Source organism: Ursus maritimus, unplaced genomic scaffold, assembly GCF_017311325.1.
Source record: "Ursus maritimus isolate PB19 unplaced genomic scaffold, ASM1731132v1 scaffold_25, whole genome shotgun sequence".
Classification (NCBI taxonomy): domain Eukaryota; kingdom Metazoa; phylum Chordata; class Mammalia; order Carnivora; family Ursidae; genus Ursus; species Ursus maritimus.
The window spans coordinates 14,468,103-14,487,235 of NW_024425008.1; the positions used below are offsets into that span (position 1 = coordinate 14,468,103).

Below are 19,133 nucleotides of genomic sequence, written 5' to 3' on the forward strand. Positions count from 1 at the left end.
CAGGTTACCAGCATTGACTATTCTCCCCCACCCACTCTGGAAGTTCCTACTGCTCCTCAGATCACGAGGTTCAACATTTGTCTCTGATGTATTTATTCTAATTCTTCCTTGTCTCCTCCGTTTAGTCCACTGGGGTCAGGAGGCCAGGCTTTTTAAATTTCTTGCATAACAAGAGCTTTGTTTATATCCTGTGTCCTCGCTTCCCTTGGCTTCTCAAAAGACTCCAAGTTTAAGTCACCCAGTCTGGTTCTTTATATGAAATGCAAGCCGAAGGAATTTTAAAAATTCTTTTCTTTCTCCATAATGTCTAGCTTTTGAGAATCTGCTCACCAGTGACTCACAAATAATATTGACTTCCTTTTTCTAGCTATAATTCGCTCTTTTCCTGAAGCATGAAAACATATCTCTTCAGTGCGTGGGCCCCTCAGGGCAGCGGTATTTACTAGATTTGAAAACATATCAGGAAAGGTCTCAACAAAAATTGAATCATTTTACCTTTCTCTTGCAGAACCTTGTCGAAGCCTGTAAAAAAGAAGCTCAAAAACTCCAATGTCTTGATTTTTAAATTTAATTTAATTTAATTTAATTTTTTCACAATTCCCTGACGTGAGAGCCTTGGTAGGCATTTTCTGTGTCCCAGGTTGTAGCAAGAAACAGTTTAAATGGTTCTTTTGCTACCATTTACTAACAAGGGCTGCTAACTTCACTGGCTAGATGTGTCCTCACTGCCCTCTCCATCAAACCTCCTCAGCCCTGCTTCTTCAATAGTCTGACATCATCCTCACTTTCCTGTTCCAAAACTTTGGGCTTTTAAAAAGGAAAAAAACCTGACTCAGATAGATTTGAAGAACAAGGAGTCTTATTTGGTTCATGTAGCTGCCATGCGCGGAGACTCATCACATCATAGGACCCAGCTCCAGGGCTCTGCGATTCCCTGAATTCTTCTTTCTTCCACGTGATGGGTATTTCATAACCACAAGATGGCCGCCGAGATTCCAGCACCTCATTCGCCGAGCACGTCACCCAGAGCAACAGCAAGAGCCTTTGTCCCAGCATTACAAGCCGGTTAGGTCACGTGCTCACCACTCAACCCATCATTGGTCCAGGGCACTGGGGGGCTTTGATCGGCTTACCTCAGGTTCATGCTCCACTCGGGAAGCCAAGAACTACCCGGATTTTGCAGGGAATGTCAGTGCACAGGCATCTGGGTCATTAGCCGGCTTCTACTCAGTCTTCTCAATGAGCTCTGTGCCCCAGGATAGTCAGGGAGGCTGCAAAGAACCAGTGAGGTGCAAGGGACCATGACGACTTTGATAACGTCCCTGGTGATTGCCAGCCTCCTCTATTTTCTTAGCATCATGTAAACCTCCCTGATTCTGGTATAAACCTGAAAGAGGAAGACAGCCCAGGAATGACTGGGATGGAATTTTCTATAGCTTGGTGGTATCTGGGAATGGGAGTTACAATTTATCTGGCTTAAAGAAAAGGCAGCAGTATTTTTTTGTAGCACTGAATCATTGAACAGACTCATGCCATTGTAGAGTCTGCAGTAAGATCAAGTTAATTTTTTAACATCTTACTAAAGATTTAGGGAATGAACATCCTAAAATTTCTTATGAGTAAGGAATGATGGATGGAAATCAACATGACACTTCCTGTTTTTATCAATTTAAGATGAGTCAAATGTCATTGGTAATATCTGCTTCTGTTTTGTTTTTTTTTAAGATTGTATTTATTTATTTGTGACAGAGAGAGAGCACAAGCAGGGAGGAGGGTCAGAGGGAGAGGGAGAAGCAGACTCCCTGCTGAGCAGGGAGCCCGATGTGGAACTGGATCCTAGGACCCTGGGATCATGACTTGAGCCGAAGGCAGACACTTAACCAACTAAGCCACCCAGGTGCCCCTCAAATGTTAATTAAGGCTTTCTTAAAAGGAAACTCTTTCTCCTTAAAACTTACTTTCCCCTATAATCTTTGAAAATTTACAACCAGCATACAAATTGTTCCAAGGATTTCAGATACTCAACTCCAGGGTTAGGACAAAGGCTGAAATTGTACTATTCTTGTTTCACTCCATTAATTGACTTATTATTTAATCACTCAACAAACAATCCTGATCACCAGTGAGAACACCCTTAATAGTAGTCCTTTTAGGGGTCAGAACAAGATCTGTAAAGCAAGAAGGAGAATCTCTGCCTATGCCAGACCCCGCTTTGCCGTGGCAATCCTGTAATCCAGGGAAGACTGGCCAAGTGCTACAATGCAGTGGGTCCTCCTTTCCTGTAGTCCCTTTGAACACAGAGGTCACACTTTCCCTTCTGGGTGAACTGCCAGAGAGGCACTGAAAGCATTGCCCTGATGATTCACAACAGCATTCCTTAACATCAGCAAGTGTCAATTCCACGAAAGGGTGAATGGCATGAGAGAGGATATTGTTTAGTTATCTCTATTTTTAAAAACACTAAGAGAACCTGGTAGATCTGGCACTCATGCGCTGGCTTCCAAAGGCTCATGGTACCCCTCTTGGGCATTTCTACAGAGGCACTTTTTAGTCCATTATTTTAATCCTTTGATGTGATATAATTAACTGTGAAATGAAATCGGGGTTTCCAAGTTAATCCATTTGTAAGTAAGCGTCAATAGTCTTGGAGCCAAGACCAGAGATTTTACAACAATTTCGGAAAGATTTCTTTTAGAAGGATGTTTATGAGTTAATTACACATCCGAGAAGGATCGATGAAGTGCTGAGAGCTCACGTGAATATTTTTCATAGCACTGGCAAGTCAAATAATTGTAGCAAGATTTCTTTTTCTTTTTCTTTTTCTGTTTTTTTTTAAAGATTTTATTTATTTACTTGACAGAGATAGAGACAGCCAGCAAGAGAGGGAACACAAGCAGGGGGAGTGGGAGAGGAAGAAGCAGGCTCATAGCGGAGGAGCCTGATGTGGGGCTCGATCCCATAACGCCGGGATCACGCCCTGAGCCGAAGGCAGACGCTTAACCGCTGTGCCACCCAGGCGCCTCTGTAGCAAGATTTCTTGATTGTACTTGGTTCAAAATTAATTGAGCACACATTTCCCAGATAACAAAATTTATATTTTTATTCTCAAGCTTATACTGAACAATATGGAAACTTCCCAAGGTCGTTTCTTTATTGGCTTGCTTTTTGAACACATAATGGCAACATCATTTGAGAAATCATAACCTATTTCCTAAATGTGTAAAAATTCACTGTTGTTTCATAAAGGACTTAAGAAAATTACAGGCAGAAGAAACAGATTACAGGCAATTATGTATTTAATGATATGCAAATGCTGTTAAATTATGACTGCATTGTTGTTCTTTGGGAAGGAACAGATTCAAACAGTTCAAAATAACAGATACAGTTTTACAGTGCTGAGATTTAATAATAATAAATTTGAAATTGAAAATCATACATATATTGAATTACATCTTGAATTTCATAGATAATTTGATCATAGTAGACAAAATTGCAAACTTCTGATAGCTCAAATATTTTATGTTTCTACCTACGTGAAAGGTGGTGACTATTCTCTTACATGGCAAAGATAACCAAACAAGGACAGGTTATCCATGTTGTATCCACATCCGGCAGAAATTACAGTTATGTTCTCTTACATGTGGATTGACCAATGTTGAGCAAAGCTGAAAAAAAATGATACATGGAGTTTAAACCCAGTGAAATTACCTGGTGATTACTGAGCTTTCCAGAAAGCAGAGAAACAAATGATACAAACTGAATTTCACCATTCCCCCCCCCCCTTCATTTCCAATTTATAGGGGATATTTCTTGTTTCTTGGATAGAACATCCCATCGCACTACTCCGTTCTTTGGGAGTGGCAGTCAGCGGGAGAACTACAAGGTTCTAAATAGAACATGATCGACATCTAGTGGCCACAGGCAAGGCTTCTGTGTGATTTTTCTTGGCCAGTGACAAATGACGTAGCAAAAAAAGGATTTTTGGAGAAGGAATCTAAACTCCCACATGGCTTTGTTTTCCCTCACCCCAGTTCGACCCAATTTGCCATTGTCTGCTTATTCCTGCAAACAAGGGGGCATTCAGCTAAGGCAACTAAATAACATGGACTTAATCACCTTGTGCTCCATCTTTAAGCTGTACGAAATGCCAAAGAAAAAAAGAAACGAATGGTCATTTGTTTTTAAGTTGAATCCAATCAGGTGTTTACATTATGAACAAAGAACACAGGACATTCCTGCTTTCTTTTAAATTAACCTCCTATTATTTTCCCCCATGGGTGTCTGCCCAGAAGATGTAAATACAACAACCCAGTCGGAACTGGATTTTTCCAGAACACTATTTTCCAGACTAGTCCTTGGTAGCCACTTCTGGCTGAGGGAAAGAGAAGGGAGTAGGGACAGGCAGGGAGGATCTCAACAGTGCCCCCCCCCCCACTGCTAATTTAGTAAACAACAAAATGAAAACACCCACAGTAGGCATTGTTTCAGAAATTAAGGAGGTCATATGTGTTCTCCTAGTTGGTATTAGGCATCTTGCACGATAGTACAACATGTGCTAAAAGATCCCAGGAGTTTTGTTGGTTTGCATTTGTGACATGGGGCAGGTTGTTTGTGTTGGGGAATATGCGTTGTTTGTGTGTGGGTGTGTCTGTTGGAGGAACAGCCTACCCATTCCTGGCAGGTCACCCGATGGACCTAGACAAAGAAGTCTGTTGTCACAAAGGACTTCTTGGGTCAGGGTGTTACAGTAGCTGCTGTGTTTCCATAGCAACCTGTGGATGGGCTTAGGAAAGGACAGAGGCCCCATGCATAAATGACAGAATGATGACAGTGGCGGCTGGACTAAAGGAAGCCCAGGGCGAGATGAAAGTGTTGGAAAAAGACATGCTTATGCGCCATGCACCATAGATTCTATTTGAAAATTGGTACTGCCTAACTCAAAATAAGTAAATCAAGTTCACAAGGTCAACGGAGGCCACTGGTAAATAATTGTTGACTTGATCCTAACATTAAAGAATGGAAACATAATGTCTTGGGGAGAATGTATGGCTTAAATTGCAAAGAGAAAATGGAATCAATGAGGTTGGGGAAGCAGATTTGCTCGGGTTGCCCCTACGGAGATGATGCTATTTCATTTGATCTAAACAAGCTGGTGACGTTTGATGTGTTTGCACTTCTCCTTCATCCACAAAGCTCCTTCAGACGAGGTAGGAAAAATGGAGGTTTTAAAAACCTGTGCTCAGTTTCCTCACCGGCTTCTCTAAGAGGTCTAACTGAGTTCATTAGATTAAAAAATAGGGGCGCCTGGTTGGTGCAATCAGTTAAGCATCTGACTCTTGATTTCCGCCCAGGCCGTGATCTCAGGGTCATGAGATGGATCCCCACATCAGGCTCCCCGTTCAGTGGGGCCTCTGCTTGAGATTCTCTCTCCTCCCTCTGCCCCAACACCCCCCCGCACATGTGTTCTTTCTCTCTCTCTCTCTCTCTCAAATAAATAAATAAATAAATCTGAATAAGGAAATAAAAAGTAGGAAATTTAAACCAATTAAAAATGGGTGTCCACCCCTCTATTCATGGTGATGTCCATAGCGTGTATCTCCTCAGCATTGTGAACTCCCAGGAACAGGCACTACTGAGAACGTGCCACGGAGCCAGGAACAACGTTGTTACCTTAACGGATGTGGTTACCGTTAAGTTACCTTAACGGATGTGGTTAGCCCCCTGGAAGAAGGAACTAGAGCAGGGGTGTGCTGGAGACAGCTCCTGTCAGCTCCCATTACCGCATTCCTACCCCAGAGTCCTGGGCACTTTTCTCTCTCTTGGGTAGCTGTCCACTAATCCTGATAAAGAGAATAACTTAATAATGAACATCGAGAAATCTCATCACCTTCTACAAAGTGGTTTTCACACCCGCTTGTTAAAAGCAAGTGTTACTCTTGCCCCTGCAGTGTATCGAACCTGAGCCTTAGGGAGAACACAAAAATTCTTTAAGGTCAAACAGTGGGTGGTCGGTGGTGTTCCAGGCTGGGTCTTCTGCCAACAAAGTCCCAGGTGATGATAGCTATAGGGTCTTTCTCCTTTAAGACATTCTTACAGTTTCATGGAGGACTGTAATTAGGAACTGAAAAAGCTTTCCAAAACTGAAGGATTAACTTTCTAGTGTCAGGACTGTAGAAAATTTTAGACCACATCTAGAGTGCTTTGCCCTAAAATCATGGGAGCATCTTGCTACCGTGGGTTCTCCGAGACCGGCCCTACTCAGACAGCATGGATAGGCTGCTCAAAGATTTGGGTGGCCTGGTTCATTTTTAACTTATCCTACACCATTCTAAATCCATGATTCTGTTGTCAGTCATTCGGTAGGACGTTCTTATTAAGGGTGCCATGAATCTGTATTTGCCGCATCTCTTTATATAACAACTGAGGTTGGTTATACGTAACCAGCTCTTGGTAACAGATGAGCTTAGTTACTGTCCATATGATTTGTTACATTTCCAGAGGCATTCATTAATAAAATAACTCTTCTTTTCCCCCTTATCCTCATCTAAGTCCAATGACTCTTCATGCATATAACCCTTTTGCATCCCTAAAGAAAGAAATGGTAGCAATGTTAAAAACAAATAAACAAACAAATAAACATAAAGGAGGAAAAGCAACTCTGGAAGGAAGTCAGGATTTGGGGTTCACGCCTGACCCTGCTTCCAACTCACTGTGTGATCTTGCACAAGACAATCTGCATCTGAGTTTTCAGATAGGGGCAAAATTGATTTTGGATCTCTTAGTTTTACAAGCATTCAACTTATAGGTGGCCAATAATTTATCAATAATTAATCAAACAGCCTAAACTATTATAATTACTCTTCATTTTAATGGTATATCTTTAGCTTTTAAGTGTATGTAAATGTATCTCAGTGTGACCAGACAGAATCTATTAATTCTCCAAAAACTTTATGATCACAAAAATACAAAGAACAGAGAATACTCAAGTGACCTCAAAGCAAGGTGGTTTTCTTTTGTATACCTAAACCATCACAGAAAACCTTAATAGAAAATATAGTCAGTTTGAGTACTCACTGATTTTATTATGGAAAGAGACAGTCTTTCTTGTTCCCAGGATGTTTGTTTTCTAATGTGATGGCACTAAATGGTACCAAGACGTTTGCTATCAGATCATTTTGCAAGGAGGGGGGAGTAGAAGGAACAGATAGGAAACAGAAAAGAGAAAGGAGAGAAGGAGTAATGTATGATAAAAAAAAATCCTTAAAAATCTGAAAAAATATTTTGGCTCATAAAGATGTTTACTTAATGAGTGCCTACTGAAAATTAGGCAGAGTAATTTCCACAATGAAAAAATATAAACATAAAAGAATATATTATATCAAGATTGTCTAAATAGTCTAATTCCAAATAGAAGTCCCTGACTGTAAGATTTAATGGCCTAAGTGCCTATGTTGTTTATAATATGTCTTTTTGTCTAGACACTAAACTTCTGGTAATTTCAGCTATGTTGTACTCAACTGTAATTTTTTTAAAAATTATGATTTCAAAGAAAATAAAGAAGGTCTGTGAGCAGCCGAGAAAGCATTCATGTAGCCCATAGCTTTATATCTTAGAAGAGGCCTTCAGACTATTTACTTTCTCTTTATAAAAAGTCTTACCAGTTTCCAAACTGAGGTACGCTTAATAAGGCTTCATAAGACCATTTCTTCTGTAACCTCTTAACACAAAGTCTAGTACACAGAGGGGGCCCGATAAATATTTGTTACCTAATGAAATTAGAAGCAGTATTTAGTAGTTGGGGTTGTTGGAGACAGATGCATACAGTGGGGAAAACTGATTGTTGATGGCCTGAAATCCACAGAAAGAGTGACAAAAATCATGAAAAGCAGACACAAAGCTCACTGATTTAAGGACACAGAGTTCCATGTATCTACTAACCTCTGAAAGGCTATAGCACAGATTAAACACAGCTAGAAAACAACAATTGTCGTTGATAATAATGGTCCTGAGTCATCAGGAGAATATCACATTTTATTAAATATTCAATTTAATGACAGCCAGGGAACCATACCGTACACTTCTAAAAGATTTCCATTGAAGAGGATTAAAATATTCAATTGGAACACTTTGTCCCCACCCATGCTTGACTTCCTCTTCAAAATATAATCTTGATGATACGATACCGTGTACCTTAAAAAAAGTCTTTGCTTCTATTCCAGGATTTCCAATTCCACAGTGTCTCTGGTAGACATAGAAAGTATGCTTTTCCTTTGTCCTTTTGAGTTATTAAGCTTCCCCATACAGAATTTTAATATATTCCACATATCAGATCTTCCCGTCTCAGTTACAAAACAGTACAGAATTGGATCTGCGACACAGTTTAAGCTGGTTAATGCCACCGTGATTCTATACATTTTATACGTCTGCCTCGCAGATCTGTGGTGGTTAAAGAGAGGTTCACTGAAGTTCACGTCATGCTCTAAGATGCTGCGAATCAGCAACATCACATGAAAGGGAGTAAAACACAAGACGAAAGTCAATGTGATACTAGCAAGGAGTTTTATGATTCTCTTCTTCTCACTGTTTTCCGTGGCTTGATTATGCTGCACAGCTTGGTAGACCTTCTGGTTGCAAATCATGATAATGACCAACGGTATTGCGTAGCCTGTACACGTCCTAAAGAAGTTGAAACGGATTTGCCACTTCTCCAGGGGGTACTTGTCGTAGCATAAAGTAAAATTCGACTTTTGCGGGTCACAATATTCTATGGTCGTTTCATCTTCCCACAGGATGACACCATTGAACATGGTTTCCAATACCCAGATGGATAGGCTGACCATGAAGGCAAATCTTCTCGTCCTTAGAAAAGAAAACTTCAAAGGGTGGACCACTGCTAAGTACCGATCGACGGCGATGCAGGTGAGGAAGGCCGTGCTGCTGTAAAAGTTCATGTACATGAAGAAAGCGCTCCCCTTGCACAAGGCAGGGGAGAAAGTCCAGTTGTCGTTATTCCAAGTGTAATCAATCCAGAGAGGGAGAGTTAATGTGTAGAGCAGATCGGAGAGTGATAAACTGAAGAGGTAAATTCCTAGCTCATTCTCCTTCTTTGCTTGCAGAAAAGACACACATAGAGATCCGATGTTGGCTGGGACACTGGCTATGACCACAAAGATGTAAACAACCGGAAACAAATAGTGATCCAGGTCGTGCTGTTCTGCAATACAGGTGCTGTTCATCTTCTCCTATGAAGGTGGCAACGACATTTGTTCTTAGAAGGTAAATAGCAAGGTAAGTCTTGCCTCCTTCCGGTTTGTTTTTAACATCTCATTCTTTTTTACTAAAACGTGTCCATTTTTCTTTGCTTGCAGAAGTTCTGATTCATTCATCGGTGCTTTTAAAGGGTGGATGTAGACCAATTTCCACAAAGATATCGATGGTCGGAAGTCAGGATCCGGCCTCCTGGCAGTGAGCCACAAAGGCCAGTGGATTTTAACGAGCAGAAGTCCACGTTCTTATTATCACAGAATGCTGGTGAAGAATCCCCAGGGACCACCTGGGTCATCCCTTAGCGTCCGCAGAGTGTTGTCCCCATTTTGTTTTTCTTCACAAAACGTAGGAAATTGGCGCACACATGAATATAGAAGGCTTTGTTTTCACAGAGATTGACATCTCTTTTTAAAATGCCTTTGTTTCTGTAGAGAAAGATGAACTAGAATAGTTTAGATGTTTAGCAGATGTATCATGCTTTTGAAACAATCTTCTTTTATTTCATTTCTTGAAGATATAAAAATGTATTAAATTACAACGAAGGTGTTCAAAAAGGCAAATTATTTAAGTGACTTCAGTGAATGAAATCAAGCTGAGAATTTTTCTCTATTTCAAATAAGAATCATCCACAAGGTGATAGATTAAATTCTATTCTATTATAGAGAATATGCTGAGAATTCCATTTCTCACTGGACATGATCCCAGAACTAAAGTTACAATGTCATTTTCGGAGCTAATAAAAATGGCAAATGTAATGATTTGTTTGTAATCAGTAAATGCTTTTGAGTTGTATGATAAACTGTATAGTTATATGACTTCAAATGTTTAATTTCATATGCAATCTAGGCAGGAGGCACTTTCAACATCAGCTTATTAGCCAAGAAAATATTGTCACAAGAAATATAATGGAGTGAACTATTTTAAAATACCGCGGCTTGCTGAAACTTCATAAATCATTAGCGCTGAATGTTTTGTTTTCCCTTTGCTTCCTTTGGGGGCACTTTATCTTTCCTGTACTTTGGTGAAAGAGAGGGCAGAATGTTCTCAATTCTGGGCAAAATCTTGTCATCAGTGTCTACCTTTGTATCTGATTGCTTGTTAGCTTAGTCTTTTTAAGGCCTGTTGTTATAGATTCACTTAGGAACAGAGACCCTATCCTTCTTTTCCTAGTGGAGTAAAGAAATACTTCTGTCTATATTCCCTTGCTAGTGAGGCCTATTAGCGCTTTGGATGACTTATGTGATGGGGAACTTCACAGAACACTCGGTAGAGTCACTCTGCAGGGAGGAAAGAAAGATTTGACTTCTTGTTGTGTGCCTGAGGTCACCAAAACCACTCCTTTCCAGGTCTGAGTGAGCCCTGAGCACAGCAGAGGCCTTGCTACCACAAGTCACAAGGGTTCCGCGAGCAGAAGAAACCATATTTAGAGCACCTGTTTATATGTCACTCTTAAAGTGCAGCACTAAAACTCCCCAAATCCTCTTGTTTTACCACACCTAGAAATATGAACAGAATGTGAAAACAAACCAACCTTTTCTATCAATAGGTGAAACTTCCAGAGTGGAAAAAAAAAAAAATGGTGATGGAAAAAAAGGAAGTGGGAGCTGAGGTCCGGAAGGTACCTGAGAAGACTCTGGACGTCCCGGAAGCAGAGTGCATGGCAAGAGTAACGAGAGCCTCTAAGGCCGAAAAGCTAGAGACCGAGCGGACGGAGCGCACCCAGCAGGCGGGAAGCGGTGCTCGCCATCCCACGCGTGTGGGGATCCTGGAGCGTCGGCCCTCACGCAAGAGGTGAACTAGAAAATAAACGTAAGAAAACAACTAACTGGACAGCCGCTTGCGGACAGCAGGGAAGGTTGCCAAGTTCCTTGTCTCCGCTGTGTTTCCGTGAGGAGCCATGTTGGAAAATCCCTGAGTATTCAAGGCTTCTGGCGGGCCCTCACGTGGGAATGGGGCCTGCGTCTACACTCGTAGTTTAGTCCTGTGAACGGCCCACCAGCCATGAATCAGTGCTGGATCTCCGTGCTCAACGTTGTCAGTCATCAAGGAAATACAAGCTAAAACCAAACCACAGGGAGATACAACTACGCACGCACCCGAATAAATGAAATGAGAAAGACAGAAATTACCAAGTTGTGGTGAGGATGTGGAGCACCTGGGACTCATGTACTGTGGGTTGGAAAATTGTTTTGACACTTAGAGTATATCATGTGGTTCAGCAATTCCACTTCGAGGTGTATGGTCAACAGAAACACATACGTGTGTTTACTGAAGGATGTGGGGCAGAACTGAGTATTCACAGTAGTGTTATTTGTCGTAGCCCTCAAGTGGCATGAGCGCTTGCAATAGAGCAGAGAAGTAAAGGGATAAGTAAATATTGACACAATCGAAATCTATACATCGATGAAAATAAACAAATGATTGCTGCCGACCGCAACACAGTTGAAGCTCAGAAGCATAATGCAGAGTGATAGAAAAAGGCAGGCACAAAAGAATATATACTATCTGATTTAAAAGTAGGTAAAGTTGGGGCGCCTGGGTGGCACAGCGGTTAAGCGTCTGCCTTCGGCTCAGGGCGTGATCCCGGCGTTCCGGGATCGAGCCCCACGTCAGGCTCCTCCTCTATGAGCCTGCTTCTTCCTCTCCCACTCCCCCTACTTGTGTTCCCTCTCTCACTGGCTGTCTCTATCTCTGTCAAATAAATAAATAAAAATCTTTAAAAAAATAAAAAATAAAAGTAGGTAAAGTTAATCTACACTGTCAGAAATCAGAACAGTGATCCATTTATTAAAGGCTTTCTATGTGCTAGGCACCATTTAAAATGGCATATTTTGTTATAATTTATGTGTTACTACAATTCCATGCTATTTATTATAACCTTATATTACAAATAAAGCATTAAGCCACATAGTAAGCCATTAGCCAGAAATACCTATGTAATCATTGGTAGAACTTGGCCGCAATCCTAGGTTGGAATGCCAGATAAAGCCTCTTGACTCTTAATTATTTTGCTTTCTGCTTTTTACATAAAAATGCCTTATAAAGCTGAGGTATTTTTGAAGCAATGCAGGCCAGCTTTGTTGAGAAAGAAGAGAATTATTTTCTATTTTCTACTGAAATAGTAGCACCAATAGATTAGTACAAGTCTTCTAGCCATAATAACAGATCTAATTAAAGAAAATAATTTGTGAATGATCATTTCTGTAAAGTGGACAAAAGTGATCACATGTTTTCTGGAAAGCATCACTTCCATATTGTCTGTTAGACTACACAGGCTTCAAATAAACTTGCAAAAATCATCATCTTGCATCATGTCCTCACACTTAGTAACAATGTGTTGTTATGTGCCCATGGATTTCTTTTCTACAATGGATAAAGTATCGGATTTACTTAGACAGGCTCTAATTTTCCCTGCACTTGATTTAAGAAATAGATGGCTAAAAGAAGCATATATCCTGCTACCACACTCAAAACAATCTCCCAGTTCTTAAGCGTCATGAGACTGAGCTTCAAAGAGTCTATTGTTGAGTTCAGAATCCGCTGTGAATTATTTCAAAGTTGGAATTAATTATCTTTCACCATTCATAATGTGGTAAGGAAGAAAATGTAGATAAGACCTATTGTGAGATTGCTATATACGTAGCATGATATGTCTGCATTGTTGCAAAAATCATGTGGAGTTGAAGCCCGCATCTGTCTTGTCAGTTCAGATGCAAGAACGAACCCTAGAGGGACGCCTGGGTGGCTTAGTCAGTGAAGCGTCTGCCTTGGGCTCAGGTCATGATCCCAGGGTCCTGGGATTGAGTCCCGCATTGGGTTCCCTGCTCAGTGAGGAGTTTGCTTCTTCTTCTCCCTGTATTCCTCCCCTGCTCGTTCTCTCTCTCTCTCTCAAATAAATAAATAAAATCTCTTAAAAAAAAGAATGAGCCCTAGAGGTTATACCACCTGCAGGCATGGCTGGACAGGCCAGGGAACCTGTAGGAATGCAATCCCATGAGCTTACAAGTAGTTAATCAGCACTACCTTAAAGGTATAATTACTAAATGTACCAAATGAAATCTCTAACAGAGGAATAAAGATATTTTCAGAATCTAAGTCCCCTGAGATGGAAAAGACCTTTGGGGGCCGGATGAAACTGGATCAGAGCACCTGTTAGCAGGACGTCATGGGCCTCCACTCAATGACGTCCACTTCCTCGGGAGACCCCTCCCCCAAATTTTGCCCTTCAAAGCCTTCACCTGCAAGCCATTGGGGAGCTCAGGACTCTAGAGTATTAGCTCCCCGTTCTCCTGGGTGGGACCTCACTAATAAACAGCCTACCTTTCTTCACTGCAAGAGCGACAGTTTTCATTGGCTTGCTGCACGTTAGGTGGACAAAGCCTTGTTTGCTTTGGTTATAGGGTATCACATGTAACATTTATTTTTTATTTTTTATTTTTTTTAAAGATTTTTTATTTATTTATTTGACAGAGATAGAGACAGCCAGTGAGAGAGGGAACACAAGCAGGGGGAGTGGGAGAGGAAGAAGCAGGCTCATAGCAGAGGAGCCTGATGTGGGGCTCGATCCCACAACGCCGGGATCACGCCCTGAGCCGAAGGCAGACGCTTAACCGCTGTGCCACCCAGGCGCCCCCACATGTAACATTTAAATGTCAGGGAAAAAAAAAGAAGTCAGGTAGTGGTTACCCTGGAGGAGGGGCCGGGTAATGACTGGAAGAGGGCACGAGGGGGACTTCTGAGAATTTGCCATGTTCTGGTTTTGCTGTGAGTGTTGAGTCCATGAACGTGTTCTTTGTAGGCATTCACCAAGCTGTACACGTGCGGGTTTCTGCATCGTGTTAGACTGCAATTAAAGAGTTAGAAAGTAGAATCAAAGGCTCTGTGGAATGAGTTACAGAGAATCGTGACAGCTCACCAGCATCTGTGTGGCCTGCCGATGGAGCATAGAGAGCTTCTTAAGAACTGATAGGATTTTACTTCTTTTCTCACATGTGAAAAGTAATCCATAGAAACCAAAGCGAGCAATAAATAATTTAAACAATATGAAAATGAATTCCCCAAGAATGAAAGTTTGCTATATGGAAAAGCAAATATCCTAGGCACCTGGAAGAAGTAGATACAAATCATCCCTTGAGGAAAGTTCTCTCAACCCAGGCTTCAAAGAATTCTCTCAGAAAGAACGGATGGTTGCCGGAAGGCCGGGGTCATGAGGGTGAGCAAGCCGGGCTAAGGCGAGGCGGAGATACAGACTTTCAGTTATGGAATAAGTCACAGGGATGAAAGGTACAGCAGAGGGGATCAAGTTAGTGTTACTGTAATCGTGTAATCGTGTTGTGTGGCGGTGACAGAGGGTAGCTCCACTTGCCGTGAGCATAGAATGAGGTAGAGAGTCATCGAATCACTATGTTGTCCACCTGAAACTAATGTAATATTGTGTGTCAACTATATTTCAACAGAAAATATAAATAAAAAAGAATCCTCACAGATAGAGTTCTAACAAATATGAGCGCATTACAACACACACACACACACACACACACACACTAACCACTACGTTTGAGATTCATCAAAAATGAGGAAGATGAGTAGCAGATCCACAAAAACTTTAGGAAAAAATTGATATACAACACAAAACAAGAATGTTTAATAAGAAATAAAGGAGGGGCGCCTGGTGGCTCAGTTTGGCCAAGCATCTGCCTTTGGCTCAGGTCATCATCCCAGGGTCCCGCGGTGGAGCCCTGCTCAGCGGGGATCCTGCTTCTCCCTCTGCCTCTGATCCGCCCCACCCCCCTCATACTCCCTCTCTCCCAAATAAATACATAAAATCTTTAAAAAAATAAGAAACAAAGGAAGGAATTGAAACGCAGGAGCAAGGACAAGAGACTACAAAAAAGAAATTGACATATTTTTAATAAGATTGAAAAAAGCTTTCCAAAAATAAAAAATGTAATCATTTAAATTTAAAAAACCAACACAGCGGCTAATCCACTGATGAGCTTTAGCTGAAGAGGAAATTAATATACTGCAAGATAGATCTAAGGAAATAATATGAAATTATCAGAGTGTTAAAGAGATGGGAAAAAACCCGAAAAGCCATGGAGGATAAAGCAAAAAGGTCAGCGTGTATTTTAATTGGAGTTCCATAAGGGACAGAAGAGAGAAAATAGGGAATGTTTGAAAAAATAATGACCGACAGCTGTCCAGGACTGATGAAGGACATGGAATCCTCATATTTATGAAACCCAGCAAATCCCAAATAGGATTAAAAACAAAGATGGAAATCTACGTCCACTTAGCCACACTGCAATGACACTGCTGATCCAAGACTAAGAAAAAAAGGGCCAGAGAGAAAAAATGGGGTACCTACAAAGAATGAACTTTAGAGTGACGAAGGACTTCACACAAGTAATAAGACAAACCAGGAGACGGTGGGTTGATACTCCCGAGTGGCCATGAACATTTATGTCAGCCTATAATTATATACCCAACAGAACTAAATGTCAAAACCAGAGCAAAATTAAGGACGAATTAAGATAAACTACCACTGAGAAAATTTACCCCCAAAATCCTCATTAAAGGGACCTCTAAGGGATAAAAGTGAAGAAGGAAAACGACACTAGAAAAAAGTCTGGAATGCACAAAGGGTTGAATAAGCTATGGAGGATGGAACTGTGCTCTGATGGCTGCACAGGGTCCCCTCTATCACTAGGCTCACGTGTCTGGGGAGAACACCTCAACCCTGAAAACATCCTTCCTTGGGACCAGGACTGAGAGGTCAGGGCAGGGATGGGGTGGGGGGGGACCGGCAATAGGTGCCCTTTCCTCCTCTATTCATCTTAATAAGTATGCAGCTTTTCTCTTCAGGAAGCAAAAAAGATGGATAAAAGGGAAACATGATTTTAGGAGGATTTATAAAGGTCTCAATGGAATGAATTTCTCTGTAAAAATGTTTCCTGCCTTGACTAAAACCACCACAAGATCAAATAGTTTGATGAAGCAGAGCATCTTCTCTGTTGGTGGTTATGAAGCAGTGGTTATGAGGCTGTCGTTCTGCGTGTGGCTCTGGAGACTTTCCCAAAGGCTCTTACAGCCCTTGAGGGTTTTGTGACCATGATGCTGCTTCTCTAAGCTTCCGTCTTCACAGGTCATATTAACACCCACTTTATAGAGTTATCGTGACAATAAAATGAGAACGCACATGATGTTCCTGGCACGTGGGAGGCATTCATTACGTATTAGATGATAGTACTGTTTTAATGACACACTGCTAGTCTGCAGGTGTCCTTATGCTGTCCCCTATATGTCCTGAGAGGAGGTCATCTTTGACCATCTACCCAGAGCACAGCAGAGATGCCAGAGGCACTCAGAATGTAATTTGTACAGCGACATTTCACATATGATACCAAGCTCTGCAGATAATACTTGCTGAATTAATTTGTGTGAATCTGAGATTTTTTTTTTTTGCTTGTGAGATTTTAATGGAATATATAGTTCTTATTATTCATATCTCTTTTCAGATAACATTTTCACTACTTTAATAAAATTTGGACAAATTGTTTTTAGAACCAGTGCCAAGAAATTTGGGTAAGTTTCTAATTTTGACTTGAATTTTTACCAAAAGTCAAAACAAGATAATCCCCAGTGTATTAAAATATATCCATTATTACCAGCTCCTGGTTAGTACAAATCACTGATGACAATGTTTTCCTACAGGCTATAGGAAACCCTTCCTTCCCTTCATCGATGGGTTTAATAGCGGCTTATTAAGACTACTAGGTGCTAGACACTGACAGCCACTTGTTAAGAATTACGACTTAATATTTATTAATACTGGAAGTCCTATTTCCAAATTTGACAGTATTTCTGATGACATAAAAGGTATCACGAGATCATCGTACCAACCAGGAAATGGTACAGGATGGCTCTACAGCTGGGAGCTGGTAGATTTCTTCACAAACTCTTAATTCAATTTGCTGATATGATGTTTCCTGAAAAGTGAATGGAGCATAAATATTCCTCTTTTGTATATCGGTAGTTTTACCTAACTATTTCTAAATGTTAATTTTGACATCCTTTTACCACTGCTCAGAGAAGAGGAAACCATGTGTCAATCTCCCCATTTCTCTCTCTTATAAAGTTCTGCTTCATCACATTCATATAACCTAAACTCGATAAAAGGTTGTGAACGTTGCTGACAATCATCCCAAAGTATATTATCTACAGAAAAATCTTATTTTATTGTTTAATCTTACACTTACCCATGTTTCTTGGGGGTGACGATCTTGTCCACCGAGGAGCTGGCTTAATCTGCTTGCACCGAGCTGAGAAACCAACCCAAGTGAGGGGACAGGAAATTGTACTCATATTTCATCACAAAACAATGAGGAAGCAGCCTCTTAGTGAGGACTTAACATTATCCAAGCTTTAACAAAAGAAGTCTCCTAAATATTTTAAGATGTTTTTGTTTATTAGTTACTGTAGTATACTTTTTATGATTCACTTTTCTCTTTGCATCTTAATCACAATGTATACTGATATTATATGTGTTTATTTAATAGAATATGTACTAGAATTTCATGTAATCACTCACTCATTCATTTATTCTGTCTGCACATATATCCATTATACTCTCAGGGCGTTGTGCTGGGAGTGATGTAGGGTCTGGCTATGGTGCACGAGGACCTCATCAGCCAGTGAGAGAGAAAGGCATGTTCAGTAACAACCATAATGTAGGGGCAAAAACGGGTAAGTACTCCAAGAGATGTCCAAAGAAAGAAAGAAAGAAAGAAAGAAAGAAAGAAGAAGAAATGAAAGGATGAATCACTGGATGTGATATAGGAAAGGATGGTCAACATGATTCAGAGGGATGAACTTCGGGACAAAAGCAGCTGGGGAAGATGGATGGTGGGTGTGTAATGAGCATGTTTCCTTGCTTCATGGTGGCAACTTTGTGAAGTCTTTTCCTTCCTTTCCTCCCTCCCTTCCTCCTTTCCTCCCTCCCTCCCTCTCTTCCTTCCTCCCTCCCTCCCTCCCTTCCTTCCTTCCTTTTTCTTTCTTTCTTGACCAATGGGATTAGCTATATAGTGTTGTTTTGTAGACCATTTTCTCCTTTGATTCCCCTCTCAGAATAGAGAGCAGAGATTGCTAAAAACCATGCTATAACCAGTTGACCTAACTGGCTTCGGCAAATCAATAATTCTTTGAAACTTGAACATTTATTTGAGAAAGACAGAATTGTTTTAATGAAAACTCATGTAGTACTTTCACATGCTGACAGGTGCTGCCAAATCTATGAATGGTTTAATATGAGGTGAAATTAACTCCCAGAACTTTTGAGATATAAAAAAGTCAGAGACGTCACGTTTGAACTTGGCCCTCGTAAACTTTTATTACAAAGGAAGGGGAAACATTATAAGGACAGAATTAATGTGGGGTGGATAAATTTGACTTACACTTAAAAACTGTCTTCAGGACCATCTGAGTCTGTTTTTGTAAAAGGATATCAGAAGATGTTGTTGGTAGGGTTTTTTGTTTTTTTAAGTTCCACACAGAAGTAGAAAAGATGACCTTGTGATAGAACCAAGACTTTCAATCTTGGAGTTACTCAGGACATAAACACGAATGTAAGGGATTTTGCGTTACTTCCTTTGTGGATTTCTCATGGAGAATAATAAAAGTAAGAACTCACATTTATAAGGTACATGAGAATTTGCAAAGTAATTTAGCATACAGTAACTTCAAAATTCAGAATACTTCATATTTTTATTGAAATAATGAAAAAATTTAAGTATAATGTGGAAAATTAATAATAAAACCCTTAAGACTTTACAAAACCAAAAGTAATGATTTCATTTTCCTTGTGACTC

The 19,133-nt window shown here is 40.6% G+C and overlaps 1 protein-coding gene across 7 annotated transcripts; it reads right to left on the reverse strand.

Moving 5' to 3' along the window:
- Window positions 1–3,077: 3,077 nt before the first annotated feature.
- On the reverse strand, window positions 3,078–17,639 carry GPR65 (G protein-coupled receptor 65). Of its 7 annotated transcripts, none has more exons than XM_040641582.1 (4): window positions 17,526–17,639; window positions 13,954–14,110; window positions 10,890–11,063; window positions 3,078–3,665 (listed from the first exon to the last, which is right to left on the reverse strand). In XM_040641582.1, the coding sequence occupies exons 2-4, from the start codon at window positions 14,099–14,101 to the stop codon at window positions 3,625–3,627; spliced, it is 363 nt and encodes a 120-aa protein (XP_040497516.1). In that variant the 5' UTR covers window positions 14,102–14,110; window positions 17,526–17,639; the 3' UTR covers window positions 3,078–3,624. The 7 variants fall into 7 exon arrangements, with proteins under 7 accessions (XP_040497516.1, XP_040497513.1, XP_040497515.1 ...); XM_040641579.1 differs by lacking the exon at window positions 3,078–3,665 and adding an exon at window positions 8,014–9,692 and having other exon boundaries at window positions 10,799–11,063; XM_040641581.1 differs by lacking the exons at window positions 3,078–3,665; window positions 10,890–11,063 and adding an exon at window positions 8,014–9,692.
- Between the last annotated feature and the right edge of the window lie 1,494 nt (window positions 17,640–19,133).